Below are 15342 nucleotides of genomic sequence, written 5' to 3' on the forward strand. Positions count from 1 at the left end.
GCTGGATCTCTATGCCAGAGGCACTAATGCACCCTTATACCATCAGCGAGTCAGAGGTTTGAACTGTGAGGCTGGATCTCCATGCCAGAGGCAGCAATGCACCCTTATACCATCAGCGAGGCACTTTTGAACTGTGAGGCTGGATTTGGATTTCCATGCCAGAGGCACTAATGTACCCTTATACCATCAGCGAGGCAGACTTTTGAACTGTGAGCTGATAACAGGCTGGATCTCCATGCCAGAGGCACTAATGCACCCTTATACCATCAGCGATTGTTTTCTCAGTCATCCAGGATAACAGGCTTGATCTCCTCTTCAGTACAGAGGACGTGTCATTTGTAGTTTCCTAATAGAACTTCAGGTTTGGATCCGTCTGACCACAGAACAGTTCTCCACTTTGACTCAGTCCGTTTTAAACGAGCTTTGGTCCAGAGAAGACGGCAGCGGTTCTGGATGGCTTCTTCTTTCCATGACGGAGCTCTAAGCAGCATGTGTGGATGATACGGTGAACTGTCAGTGATCATGACTTTTAATAACAATATAACCTGTGGTTGTGTTTAACGTTGGAACCAGCACCTCTTCTGTCTCTGGGGCTCACATTAGCTGTAGTCGCCAGTGTTGACATGATAATTATTATAAAAATTAATAAATAAAGAGGTCCTTGAGTCTGCAGTTCATTAGGATGTAATTAATCTCATTATGCAGCCACTCGACGGGCGAAACTTATTAAAAGTCTTGGTTAATGAGAGTGGAACCTGAAACAACATAAGCTATAAGTCTGACACAACAAAAGGAAGTAAACACATTTAACGATATTTACCATTAGTTTCAACAGTAATTAGGTTTAAATATAGAGGGGAAGTGCTGAAAGAGACTTTAAGTTAGTTCTAAAAGTCTCATTCATCTGTTAAATGATTGAATGTAAACTGAACAGACATTTTTCACGATATACGACTACAAATAAAGTCTGCAAGAACAGACATAATATTGACTGGCTGCATCTTCCTGGTGCTTATTGGTCACAGTATTTACAAATTCTACAACATATGGTTTTAAATGAATGGAGTCCATTTTTTTGTCCCATTATGTGAGCTGTTTAACAACAGACGCCCCATCTGCTAATGATTTCATTTGCAGAAATGATGCAGATAAAGCTGACGGCAGGGAAAAAAGAAACAACTGCCCCGACACACTTTCATTAGCAGCAAAGAGCGTTTTTGATTTCTTCATTAGTTTCTTCTGAAAGGGCACATTGTCTCAAGACAGACAGGGACATAAAAACCAGGAGGTAAATTACACAAAAAAGGTAATAAAAGTAAAAAAAAAAAAAAAAAAAAGGGAGGATAAATCAAGGATGAAGTTTGACATTTACAGCTCCGAGACAAAATATCATCTTTGTTCAGCAGCAGCAAAGAGTCAAAGTGCAAATCAGGAGCAGAAAATCAGAGAATATTAAACCCTCCTGCTGCCTTTGGGTCAAATCGACGCACGAGGAACATTTTAAAACTGAAGCCTCAGGTTATTTTGACCCAAGGGCAGCAGGAGGGTTAAGGTGTCTAGACATACATAAAAAAACAAACTAAACCAACTTCAAGATGCTGTATTTGTTTAATAAAATGGTTAAAACGTTTTTAATCTTATGACATATTCATTGGGAAAAATTAAAAAATAAATAAACCTAGAATGTTCTGTTGTTTGAACTATTTTATGAAAATTGTGCTTTTTTGTTGTTTTAACTGTAAAACCAAACAAACTAAACGCTGTTTTAATTAGGGATGCACGATATTGGATTTTTGACCGATATGTTAAAACTTTTTATTCCGATAACCGATACCAATACCGATATTTTTCCCTAGACCTACTTACAGAGCCGAAATAACTTTCTCTGCTGTAGAATTAAAATCCTACATTATTCTGCATGGTCTTTGTGTGTTTGGCCTGCTACCAAATGCAGATGCCAAAAAGGGGCTGAAAATGATGTAATAACACAATATAAATATAAAATATTAAAAAAAACAGCGCCTTTTTTATCGGTGAGTCATTTTGATAGAATGACCGATGTCCGATATTTAATTTTATCGCTAATATCGTCCGATACCATGCCGATAATATCGTGCATCCCTAGTTTTAATTCAAGATGGCCGCCACAGACACGTGAGGAAGCCCTCTGCGTGCCGAGGATTAATCTTATCTTTAACTTTGAGCAGATTAAAGCTGCTCTGTGCTGGGGAAAAGAAAATTAGCTGTGGCAGCCATCTTGTTTATCCAATGATTACTTTCTGGGAGTTCCAATTAAATTCGTCCACAGGATTGTGAGATATTTTGCTAACAGTGCAGAGAAACAAATACAATGCTCACTTCTGTCGAACACTGAGGTATGTGGGAAATGTGTTTGTCTATTTATGAACAAAAATCTGCAACAGCAACAAGTTTGTTCCACCGTTGTTTTTCCATTTTCTTATTTATTTTTATTTTATCTTTGTGTGTTCTGTTGTCGGGCCACCGTACCGTACAGTGTGTGTTGCTGCAAAAACACGCGGTAATGTGTGTGTCTCGGTGCTGCAGACTGCCAGAGTGATCCTGAAGCTGTGAGCCGTGAACTGCTGCTTTGTTGGTGTCACTCAGCTTGCAGGGGGAACAAAGTCAGGAATATCCCCTCCTTCTCCTGATCCACGTTTTACTCAAAAGCCTCTAAATTTTGACCTAAAATACTCCAAAGTCAGGATCTGTCGAAGAAGACGAAGAGCTCAGAGCTCTGATCTGAACATGGAGTCAGTCTGTGATCCCATCCAGAGCCAGCAGCTTAACCGGCTCTTTACACAGCTTGAAAACCCCGTCTGTCTCAACGCAATGTGCATTTCTGTTTAAACGCTTGACCTTTTAACCTCTGAACCCCAGGGCTGTTCCTCGAAACATCCTCAACTTCTGTCTCAAACTGTCAAAAGGGAACAGTCCGGGTTTTTAGAAGTTTGAAATACAACAGGAGTCCTTACCCCGAAACAGCCGAGACACATAAAGATCTGCTGTTAGCAAAACTAGCAGGAGCAAAGGCAAAGATGTCAAGTTTAAAACTAAATGACACCAAGACAATCCAAAACAAAAACCAAGATGGAATCCCGACTACAACAATCAAATCTGAATGATTCGAGTGTAAAAAGCAGCTCACAATAAAGAACGTTTAAAAACTTTCCATTCCCACAAAATTAGTTTCAACAGGAACTAAACTGAAGTTTTTGTACAAACTCCTTCAGGAAGCGTCTTAAGTCTAAATGTGTCATTCAAACCGTTTCATCTCACAGCAAACAACAGGATGGGGGTCCTCCCCTGCCATTTCCTGCATTCTGTTGTATTTTAACAGGTTGTTAAACATCTACATTAACTAAACACTTTATTCAATAACTAGTTTAGAGAGCAACATGACCAACAGTTCTCCCTGTGTGAATAGAGCATGCTCTGCTTCTCTCAAGCATCCTAATGCAGTGAATTGCCCATGACTGTACTTTTAGGGGCAGAGATTTTTTTAAGGGTAGAAGTGGAAATGCTTACTTGAAGCAGCAGCTCTGGTGTGATATTAGGAAGCTCGTAAGTGGCTGTTGTGTTTTAAATGAGTGTCTATGTAATTATTTTCAGATTACAGATTACATGTCCAATATAGGTTTTATTTATTCAAGGCAGTCAAATTTGTTCATAACTTTTATTAGTAAGCTTGAGAATTACCAGATCCAAGCAAATAGTTACCGAAATGCCATAATAAAAGTGTTCCCGGATCCTGTTCTGGCAGGATCTTGCTCAAATTAAGCCCTGCTCACGGTGCTTTGTAAGTCAAAGTTTTGTTTCTTTTGGCTGCTTCTTTCTGCAGGAGTCGCCACCACAAGCAAATGCACCAGAAAGATTCAGCAATTGTTTCACGCTGGATGTCCTTACTGATGCAACCTGGGCTCGAACCAGCACCTTCAGGTTTACAACACTGACCACTGAGCTACGTCACTTAAGGTGGCTGTGGCTTCAATGAGAGTTGTAGGTTCAATTCCACCAGTATGCAGTGACCATGTCAAAGTGTCCCTGGGACAAGTCCTGAACCCTTCATTGCCTCTAATGTGAGCCCCATCAGTGTATGAAGGTGATCTAAAGCACTGATCAGACTCTGAAGCATGAATTTATTAGAATTAATTTATTTAGAATGTATTCAGATGATTTTTGTAGAGGTATTATAGAGAGCTGTGTGTGGGTAAATATCAGTCTGTGATTTTATTTAGTCGTTTTAGTTCATCTTTGAATTCCTTTCGTGGTTTATGCTTTGTTTTTCTGTCTTGTGGATCTGTTGTTAGTTTAGATCCTTATCCATTTGTGTTTTTGTACTTCATTGTTGTTTATTTAATATCCTTCTTTCTGTATCCCAGTCTTGTTGTGCCATTTCATATTTACCCTCACTCAACCTTCTCAGTGTTTTTACAGTTAGTCTACCACCCTCACCTGTCCCTAATCAACAATCATCCCAGGATTTTCCATTTTTCACTTCTGCGACTGTTTGTTCAGTTCTGGATTATTGGTCTTCACTTGAAGGTTTGTGTCTCATGTGTCTCATGTGTTTTTTTGCGTTACCTTATTAGTTTAGTTTTTGCTGATACAACGGCTTGTTGGTTTCTGTCTTTGTAAAAAAAAAAAAAATTTGTACATTTACCTTGGAGCCTCTGAGTCTAAGTCTAAACTCTGGTCCATTCCTCCATAAACCTCACAAAATAAGGGCACAGATCGTGTTGTAAAGTGCCTGGTTCACTAGAAAGACTCTAAATAAGTACAAAACATATACCAATCACTTCTTAAAACTCCGTAAACAATTTGTTACAGTTTGGATGCTTTTAAAAAAATTGTTGGTTAATTTTCCCCTTTTTAAAATTTCTGTAGGTTCTTGAGTCTATTTCTTTCCATTGATTCTGATTCAATGAACCTGGGTTTCCTGTTTTATTTTGTAGAAATATCTCCTCGGTACATGCCAGGTGGTTTAGCTTCCTGTTGCTTCAGTTCACACTTGAGTCCCATCGAGTTGATTATCTGTGTTTTCCTTCTTTCTCTGCTGGATCATACTCTTGACTTCATTATAGGATATTTTCTTGTAGAGTTGTACTCAAGGATTTTTTAAAATCTATATTTTGTTTTTATTTTTAAATATCTTGTTATTTTCTTCATTTGAAAAGAGCATTTAGATATGTTAAACTGGCACACGTTTGCAAAAAACCAAACTTTTCTGCAGAAGTAAAAGTTTTGTACAAAAAATATGCATGCACTGAAAATATCTACAAGAATAATTGAATGGACACACTGCAGCGGGCTTATTTACATTGCAGTACTGTAGCAACAGTAACAAATGTCCTTCAGTCTCTGCCTGTAATGTAATGAGCACACTGGGTCTCATAATAAACCGCAAGATAGCCAGAGAGCAGGATGGCCAGCAATCCATTTAATCAAAGACGATCAATGGAGGGCAGCCCCATCAGTTAAAGTTAACCCTAAAACACCAGAGAGGAAAGAAGAAACAGCAGACAGTCCGGGAAAATCAGAGGAAAGTGCCGGAAAAAAACCGGGAGAGAGAAAAGGATGAAGATGTAAAAGGACAGGAGGAACGAGGGATGAAGAAAAGAGTCGGTGGAGGAGAAGTCGATGAGGTTGATTTATTGCTGTGATACACTTCAGAGCTTTTAAGTGCTGTCCATATTTTTAGTCTGATAAGAAGATTGAAATAATCCAGCAGGGCCTATATCTCGTTAAAGGGTGTGTGTCCGGTAGTGAACCTCACACTGCACTATGAACATGTGTGTCATATCTCAGGCTCTCTACATGTAAACAGTTAAAAAGTCACATTTCCACTGTAATGGTGCTCGTTAAGTCCGCTGTAGTTTCATGCAGGTTTACTAGATGGCGCTGTGATTTCTGTACTTCAACGACTCGTGCACATGTGCAGACAATTCAGTCTAAAGCAAGAAAACAGGTACATCCAAAACGGTGACTAGGCAGACGTTTGTTTAGACCGAGGATGAGGTTGGGTCACTCCTACAGGTTAAAAATGATGATCAGCACAAACAGCACTCTGCTATCCACCATTGTTACTGTTCATCTACTCACACAGAAAAACTATGGACTGCAGTGACTGTGTGCATGCCTGATTTCACACTAATGCCAGTAGATGGGGCGCTCGGTTCTGTTGACGGGGCAGGGCGCCCCGCTAGTATAATGGTAGGGGAAACACTGCATATCCCAGGAGAAATTTGACAAGTCAAGTCGGCCTGCTTCAAGGCCAACTGGAAGAGTCAGATTCAAATAAGCCACAGTTGATTTTTTTCAGGAAGACTGTTTTTTCTCGTCAGCCTTGAGTCCTGCTGGTACTTTTGATCCCAAAATGGCCAGATTTGTGGGCATTCCACTGGTCTGTGCTTATGACCCCCCTCCAAGGTCATCTCCAATATGCTGGCAAGTCCCAGAAGCCGCAGGTGGCCTGCAATTCTCACAAATCGCGTCCATTGTACGGTTTAGCTCATAAAGCGGCTGATTTTGAGTACTCGAAGCACGTACCAAACCTTCACACATATTCTGCAGTTTTGTCATGGCCGAAAATGCTGCTGCCGTCTTCTTTAATAGCCGATAACACAGGAATCCACTGATGCCAAAAAGCAGAAACCCTGCTATCATGGTTCCAATTATACAAACATTTCAGCGTCCTCATGAGATAATATGGAAAGACACATCAGCTCCCAAACTTCCCACAGATCCAAGACGTATCTTGCCACGTGCGTCTCAATGGGGCATGAGGGCTCTCCAGGACCCTGTCGCTTTGTTGAAAAGATTTGATCGATTGCGTTGAAAGTCCAGCTGACCAGATCCATGACAGTAGTTTTAGTTTCAGAAGATGTGTATAATAGGAGCTCCGATACACAAGACAGAGAGCAAAAAAAGCAGGAGGAGAACAGGAGAGCAGGAAAAAGCATCCGTCTTGCACGAGAGCAAGTAAGGAAGAGATGCCAGGTATTCCTAAAAAAACTCCACACTGACACCTGAATTCAAGAAGAATTCGGTTGTAGAGGAAAAACAACCGCTGTTGTCACTGTCATGCGAACAGTAGAAATTCAACAGAAATGCAATGGTTTCACTAAAAAAAGGACGTTTTGTAATTGGGGCCTTAAAAAACAAAAAACAACTGAGTCAACCTTGACGAGAACGAGAAACACAGATGTTGAGTACGAGCAAAAACGCAAAAGACTTTAAAAACCAAACCAAAAACGTTGCTTCAAGGATCACTAGCATTCAGTGCTTTAGTGACAGAGAACCGTTGACTCGCAATATTTTGTTCCAAACAGACGATTACATAAAAAAAAAACATCCAGGAAAGATGAGTGGAACTGACGTCTCTGAGACGGAAGTATTTGAAGTATGTGAAAAAGTTTTGTTTTCTGTGTTGATTGGAGCTCAGTTTGTATTTGATTTTCCATCATCACATCACTTCAAACCTCTCTCCCATCCATCTGTCCTCTACTGCTCGTCCACTGTCCGCTCACAGAGACAACGGTCCAACAGGGGAAACCCAGACAGCCAGCTCCTCCGGGGAGATTCCAGAGAGGATGTTTAATCCTTCCAGAAAGTTCTGGGTATTGACTTCTACCTGCAGAATATGACCGAGAAACCTTCAGACGGAGACGTCTGAACCTCCTCAGTAGACTCCTTTGGATGTGGAGGCTCAGCAGCTCTACTGCGAGCTCCCCCTGGAGGATGGAGGTCCTCATCCTGTCTCCAAGGCTGCATCTTGTTAGAACCATGGCCTCAGACTCAGAGGAGCTGACTCTCATCTCAGCTGCTTCAAACAATTACTTTTCAGTCAGTAAATGTTTAAATATACCTTATTCTTTAACATTATTAGTGTTTAGCATATATCTTAGATCCTTGTATACTTTTTCTTTTTATACTTTTTTTTTGTTGTTGCTATTTTTGGGTGTAACCCTTGTGTACACTTTCGTTCCACCTCATGTACCACATGTGATGTGAATGACAATAAAGAACCTTGGAATATCACCAGAAAGGTTTTAGTAATGGTCAATATTCATCAATGGTCTTTATGATTCAGACTGGTGTTTCTGCTCTCTGACTGGTGAAAATGGGAACTATAGATGTTAGACGTGACACATCTGGTAATAATAACTCTACATGCAGCCCTGATGACAGTAGTCTGCTCTGGCTGAGAAAAGAGTGCGTACTTTAGCAGAAAGAGCTTCTGCTGCTGGAGTTGGTGCCTCATCTGAGAGTGTTTTGGGACAATTCTGGTAAATTTGAGAAGCAACCGCAAATGTCCAAACCAGTTTTTGTCAGTTCTACCAAATTCCTCCAGAAGACTTCAAACCACTGATCCAAGCTTTCTAGATTGGCTTGGACGACGGCAGATCCCTACATGATGACCTTCACCCGATCACCTGCAGACTGTTCAAGAAGGTCCGACAACATCCCCCCAGGTTTACATCAGCTGCCTGTTCATTTCCATCCTGGTTTTAAAATTATTTTTCCAACCTTTAAGGTTTTAAATGATTTATATTTTACAATTTCATAATCCTAAAACTGAAAGGAGACCTTCCAGCCAGATGTTTTCGAGCAGCTGGAGACTAAATTTTGGCACAGATTGGGATTTTACTGTAGCAGCCCCCAGACTCACCTCTTCATTTTGCTTTTTTAAATTTGAGTTCAGACTTCTACTTTGTGGCATTTCTTTGATTTAGTTAGTTTTAGTTTTACTTTTCTTGCATTTGTTGATTTTTATTGTTTATTTAATTGATGGCTTTTCTTGTTTTAGCCATTTTGTAAATCCCCTTGTTGTTTATAATTTCACAGAAATGAAACGGACACGACCTTGACCTCAGCGGTCAGTGCAGAAATAACTGGTGTCAAAAAAAGGACTGGTTCTGTACCAGAACTGGAACTTCCTGTTTGTGTTGCTTTGAGATTTATGGCTGTCTTCAAGAATTGCGTGTTTACAACCATTTTTAAAGCTAATCTAACTAAATTGATGTAAAAGTCTCATCATTTTGCTTAAAATATGCAGCAAATACAAAAAAAAAAAAAAAAAAACATGTCTAAAACCAGGCTGTATCAGATGTATTTTGTGCTGGTGGCATTTCATATTTTATCCAAAACAAATGAGACATTAAAAAGCAGGAAAAACTGTCAGCTTGGGAAAGAGAGGAATAACATTTCCTCATTACAGTGTGCTGCACTGGGGTGTGTTCTGGGCCCTGATTGATTATTTAGGAGTAAGAAACGTGAAGCAGAAGGGAACGGATTAGGTTCTTTATGCGTTTGGCTGTCAGGAACTTTTTTCATGCTACCGACATAACGTGAGCCAGAGAACAAAAGCCCCCTGCAATGCAGCACAAACTGTAATTAGTATTTCAAACAAGAGTTTCTGTGTGTGTGCGTGAATGAAACGAAAATTGTCGGCGTGAAGAAGAGTTGGATGCAGCTCCTTGTTTCTCAGAGTCACAACAGACTGCAGCTAATAAATCTGAGAAAAACGACACCTTAATTCCCTCTTAATGCTTGATTAGGAAGCAGTGAGCTGAGTGCACACTCAACCCGCCACGCTAACTCACACACAAGCACGCCATCGCACACCCGATCAGCCACAGAGGAGCAGCAGGGCCCAGCCGCCCAGACATGAGAAGAGAAGGAGGCAGAGTGATGGAGGTGGGGGGTAAAGCGTCATTAAAGGGTTAATGTCGGCCTCCCTGAAGCATCAAGAACACATCGTGGTGGGCTCATTGTGTTCAGCTGTTCTTGGAACACGTTTACTGTAAACTTCAGTCGCTGCTTCGGTCCAGCAGCAGGAAACATGAAGCTGCTGATAAATGTGCGACCAACACCCTCTGCTCTCTGCACTGGACGAGCTTCATTAACCCACCGCCGCATCGAAGGAAAACCCCCCGCCATTTTTAACCCCAGCTCCGTCTTTGTTTATTTTCTGAATCAGAATCTTTAAAACTGAACTCCGAGTGAAAGTCTTTTAATGATGACTGGGAAACGGCTACAGGTTGAAATAATGAGGCAGACGTCGAAGGAACGGCAAAGAAAATGTGCCTGCTTTGGACTGAGAGGCTCCGGCTGTTAGTTTAGTTAAAGGTGCAGGACATTAATATGAAAGAATTGCTTTCCTGTGAATAAAAGATCTGCTGTTCGGTGAGCGTCAAGGAGCAGTGATACAAACAGAGCAGCTGAGAGACAAACAGGATGCCAGGGCTGTGTGACAATTACAACGACAAAGCTGAAAGGTGGCATGTATGTATATATATATATATATATATGTTGTAGACTTCTATTCTGACCAAGAATAATAAATCAATTCAATAAAGTAATAATTGTAATAATACAATTGTTGAGAGGGGCTTCCAGTAACTCTGGATAAGCATGGACTCTACAAGCAGCATTTTAACGACACAAACTTATACCATACTTTTTGGCTTTTAAGTCGCGGTTTGTTGCATAATTTGCATGCCCTGCGTTTTATACTCCGAAGCAACGTATTTATGGATTTTTCCATATTTATAAACCAATTTTTGGCTGAGACATGACCGTTTTCATTCATTCTGACTAAAAATAATGAACGCTACCATTTTCAGCCGCTAGAAGCCACTCGAGTTATATGGCATGCCATTGTGTCATGTAATAGGTAAAAGTGGCTATTAATGACACAATCGGCTTGCCATATTCTGCCACCGTTGTCCAGTTCGCCTGGAGAAAATGTCAAATCAGCTTCATTCAGCTGCGCTGCCCCGACAAAATGCAGCTGATTTGACCACTGAAGTGCATTTATTAAGAAAAAGTTAGACTGAGACACAACTTTCTATAATTTCGAGCAAACAAATAATTGTTTTTAGGTGGTTATCTTAGTAAATTGCAAAGAAATGCACAGCGACTCATCCCTCTGCGCGTTCCAGCTTCTGCATATCAGCTTTTGAAAATGCAGTGGACTTGACTGTCATAGTGCATTTATCAAGGACAAGTTCAACTGACACACACCTTTACTATAATTCTGAGCAAACAAATGATTGTTTTTAAGTGTTAATCTGGTTAAATTCTTGTTAAAGTCCTCCCGTGCACGCTCCTGCGACCGCCATTTGGCAGCCAATCGATTTTTGGCACAACACTGGCCCACATTTCCAGGTTGTCAACGGTGACACGTAATAGATGAGACGTATTTAAATTTTTCCACTTTATTAGAAATATTTGAACTGATGCGACTTATAGGGCGGTGTGACGTGTATGGCAAAAAATATAGTATTTGTTGCACTTTCATGTTGTTGTTGGATGTTTTGAGAAACGTGTGACTAAAAAAAACAACCCCTCAGGGTCCGTTTATCAACAAGTCTCTGACTTTTGTTTCCTTAAACCTCCTTCTGTTTGTAGATTCAGGTGATCAGACATAAAATGTCCTCTTGTAGCTGTTTGTGTCTCTTCAGCTCAGCAGGAAGTGAAGCAGTTTAATCAGGGGGAATTGAACCGAGGACTCCCCACTGCGAGCATCTGTCTCTGACATCCGGGCCTGTTGGGTCGCCTCTTTTTATGACTATTTTACACAGACAGATGAAACGTATGCATCTTTGTGTGCGTTAGGTTTCATCTGGAGTGGAGGACTCGTGAGTTGGACAGATGGTTTTCAGACACATTTGTTGAAAAGAGAAACGGAGCGTGGCGACAGCTCCTTTTTCTCAGGTTCTGCCTCTGCTTTAGCTCTGATTTTATGCTTTAATTTCTGATTCTTTTAGTCAGATCTGGGGATTAATGGGTTATTTTATTGTAACTTGTATTGATTTTGTGTTTTGTGTTTTACATACAAAGTATTTTTGTATTTGATGCGTTATTGGTAAATGTACAATTACTCTGAACTTTTACTCAACCTAGGGTAAAACTATCCGAGTAAAACCTCAAGAACCAATGGTAAAAAATTTAATAAAATTTAAAAGAAACACTACATATTTTTATTTGAGACACTTGTCAAACTGCAATAAAAGCTCAGGAAAGAAAAAAGGAGATATTAAAGCAGAAACAGTAAGCAGGGGTGGAGCTACGGGTGCACCTGGGGGGCCCAAATCCCATCCTTCTCCTTCTTTCAGCTGCTCCCTTCTTCAGGGGTCGCCACAGCGAACTAACTCACACGAAGACTTGGCAATCGTTTTTACTCCGGATGTCCTTCCTGACCAACCACAGACCACCGAGCTACCGCAGCCCTCTGTGTGGAGCAGAGAGCTGCCATCTAGGGCACACGGGGGAGCAGATGGTTGGGGTTAAGGGCCTTGCTGAAGGGTCCAGAGTGGGGAAAATGAGAGGAGGCAGATGTGGGTGCTTCCTTTCCCACCCACATTTTGATGTTGTCAGTCAGAGGAATTGAACTGGCAACCTTATGATCACAGGCCCACCTTCTTTAACCTCTGCGCCACCACTCCCACCGGGCCCACAGCCGATCCAATCTACCTAAATTTATCTTTATTATTATTATTATTTTTACAGTTATAGTATTGTCTGTTTTTATTAAACAGAAAAATAAACGTTCACATTTTTAATAAATTCCATAATCTTCCTAAACCTTTTACTCAACACTTCGCAGAGTATAATTCTCAAGTTTTATCTTGTTTCTGGACTTATAATACGGTGGGACAGAGGTTAAACTGTCTCACGTCATCAAGACATTCGTAAGTTTGCCTCCTGGCCTGTCTCAGTGGAGTTTACATGCTCTCTCGCTGCTGTGTGGGTTTTCTCTGGTTTCCTCCCACAGAACAAAAACATGCACGTTAGGCTGATGGGTAACTCTAAACTCATCCACTGTCCCTGGATGTGAGTGGCAGGGAAAGCGAGTAAACAAAATTCTCAAAATATACAAAAGTTGTTGTTTCTTTAACATTAAACCGTAGATTAGTTTAATCTCCTCTTCTCACCTGTGTTGTAGTGCTTGGTGCAGTAGCGCAGGTCCTTCTCTTCTTTGAGTATAAACTGAGGTAACGTCAGGCCGTCGGCCACCTGCACGGCTCCTTTCTCGTCCCACTCGAATATGAGGTCGTTCATGGTGTATCCGACTGGAGGAGGGGGCAGAGAGCAGCTGGTTAGACTGGGAGCATGGATTGTACAGGGAGAATAATCTCTGTGCACCTGGCTGTGGAGGGCGAGGTTAAGCTGCTGCAGTGGTACGAGGCTTTGCCAGATCAATATCAACGTTTTAACGTGTGGAAGCCAGGCAAAAGTTTTAAACCATGCTCTGTTTCCTTTAGAAGAGGGGTTATGTGAAAACTCAAAGTGAAGTTGTACTTATAGTTTAGAGAGAATTCTGTTTTTTATTTCAAAAAGTGGTGAATTAAACTCTGAGTTAAACCCGCTTACTGGCAGATTTTCACTTTAAAACCCAGAGTCCTGTTACCTGAAGAGAGACGTCTGAAATGGGTTTCCTCACTTGGAACCAATTCAACTAAACCTAGAAAAATAAATACTTCATACAATCTGACACTACTCATCCGTTTGAATGACATCACTTTTCATCAGACTCACTCTTAAATCAGTTAAATTCACCAGCGTGCACCCACATCAAAACTCATTTTAGACAAAAAGTCCAGTATTCCTGTTTGTGTGGAACTGGTTCTGACAGAGTTGAACCATTTCCCCTACAGGACCCTAAAGAATCCATTATTATTATTTTTAGTAGTAGATGTAGTACAAGTAGTAATAGTTGTAAGTAGAATAATAGTTATTGTAGGGAAGGTTGTAGTAACATTAGTTGTTGTTACAGTAGAGTATTAGTAATTGTAGTAACAATAGTAGTACAGTGGTTCCAATAGTAGTTGTTGAAACCGTAAAAGTAATAGTAGTTGCTGTAGTAGTAGAATTAGTAGTTTTAGTTGTTGTTTCAGTAGTAGCTGCAGTAGTGGCAACAGTTTTAGTAGTAACAGTAGTAAAGTAGTTGAAGTAATATTAGTTCTAATAGTAGTTGTAATGGTAAGAGTGGTAGTAGTTGTAGTAATAGTAGATATATCATTTTTAGTTGTTGTGATAGTAATACTAGTAGTTTTAGTAGTAGTAGCTGCACTGGCAACAGTTGTAGTAGTAATCCTAGTACATTGTAGCTGTAGTTGCAGTAATAGCAGTAGTTCTATAGTAGTTGCAATAGTAAAAGTGGTAGTAGTTGTACTAATATTAGAAATATAATTTTTAGTTGTTGTGATAGTAATACTAGTAGTTTGAGTAGTAGCTGCACTGGCAACAGTTGTATGGTAGTTGTAATCGTAGTAGCTGTAGTTGCAGTAATAATAGTAGTTCTAATAGTAAAAGTGATGGTACTACTGTTTTTGTAGTATAATTAGTAATTAGGAGTAGTAGTAGTAGCTGTAGTGTCAACAATTGTAGTAGTAGTAGTAGTAGTAGCAGTTTGAATAGTTGTTGCAATAGTAAAAGTGGTAGTAGTTGTAGTAATAGTAGACATGGATTTGAAGTTGTAGTAGTAGTAGTAGTACTAGTAGTAATAGTTGTTGCAGGAATAGTGGCAGTTCTAATAGTAGATGTAATAGTAAAAGGGGTAGTAATTGTAGTATTAGTAGAAATAGTAATTGTAGTTGTTGTGGTAGTAATATTATTATTATTAGTAGTAGTAGAAACTGTTTTTGTAGTTGTTGTGGTAATAATAGTAGTGGTAGTAGTATCTCCATCTCTTCTTGCAGCCTTGTGGACTTTTCCTTCAAGTGTACACGAGAACACCTTCACACAAACGGCTCTCATTAAATATTAATTCCTGATGTCTCACGTCCAAACTGATGAAAACTACGTCTCTGATAAAAAAAAAAAAAAACTAAAGTTGTGACTTGGACACTGAATGTTCAGAACGTTCAGGACTCCAGAATGTTCCTGCAGGCAGAACCCTCTCAGTTCTGGTGTTGTATCTGATCGCTGGATGTTTGCTGACCTCTCCTCGATGTTCTGACAAGAACTCGGTGGACCCGTTGTGTGATTCGCCTCACGTCTGATCAGAGTGAAAAGACTGCGGAGAAATCTATACCTGCCATGGCTGCGATTGATTGACTGATGCCCCTGTCCCTGTGTGTGTGTGTGTGTGTGTGTGTTTGAACACGCACAGCTCTCCAGTTGCATGATGCACGTCTGGACATCCATCGGGAAGTTCTTCAGATCCATCGGACAGGCCAGAACCAGAGTTATTCTGCAAACACACAAACAGACTCGTGTAAGAAAACGTCTTAAACTGTCAAGAGCTTTATCGCTTTGACTCTGTCCGACTCTGCAGCCAATTTTATTACAAAACCATAATGTATGTATGTATAT

The 15342-nt window shown here is 40.3% G+C and overlaps 1 protein-coding gene across 1 annotated transcript in view; it reads right to left on the reverse strand.

Annotated features, from left to right (window-relative positions):
* glra1 (glycine receptor, alpha 1) overlaps window positions 1-15342 on the reverse strand; it is a 132125-nt gene that overhangs the window by 31904 nt on the left and 84879 nt on the right. Inside the window, exons 4-5 of the mRNA XM_037675485.1 lie at window positions 15138-15220; window positions 12960-13097 (exon numbers count right to left, since the gene is read on the reverse strand). Of these exons, the coding sequence (XP_037531413.1) occupies window positions 12960-13097; window positions 15138-15220 (221 nt within the window). The remainder of the gene's footprint in view (window positions 1-12959; window positions 13098-15137; window positions 15221-15342) is intronic.

The sequence above is a fragment of the Nematolebias whitei genome, chromosome 4 (genome assembly GCF_014905685.2).
Source record: "Nematolebias whitei isolate Nwh7 chromosome 4, NemWhi1, whole genome shotgun sequence".
NCBI classification, from domain to species: Eukaryota; Metazoa; Chordata; class Actinopteri; order Cyprinodontiformes; family Rivulidae; genus Nematolebias; species Nematolebias whitei.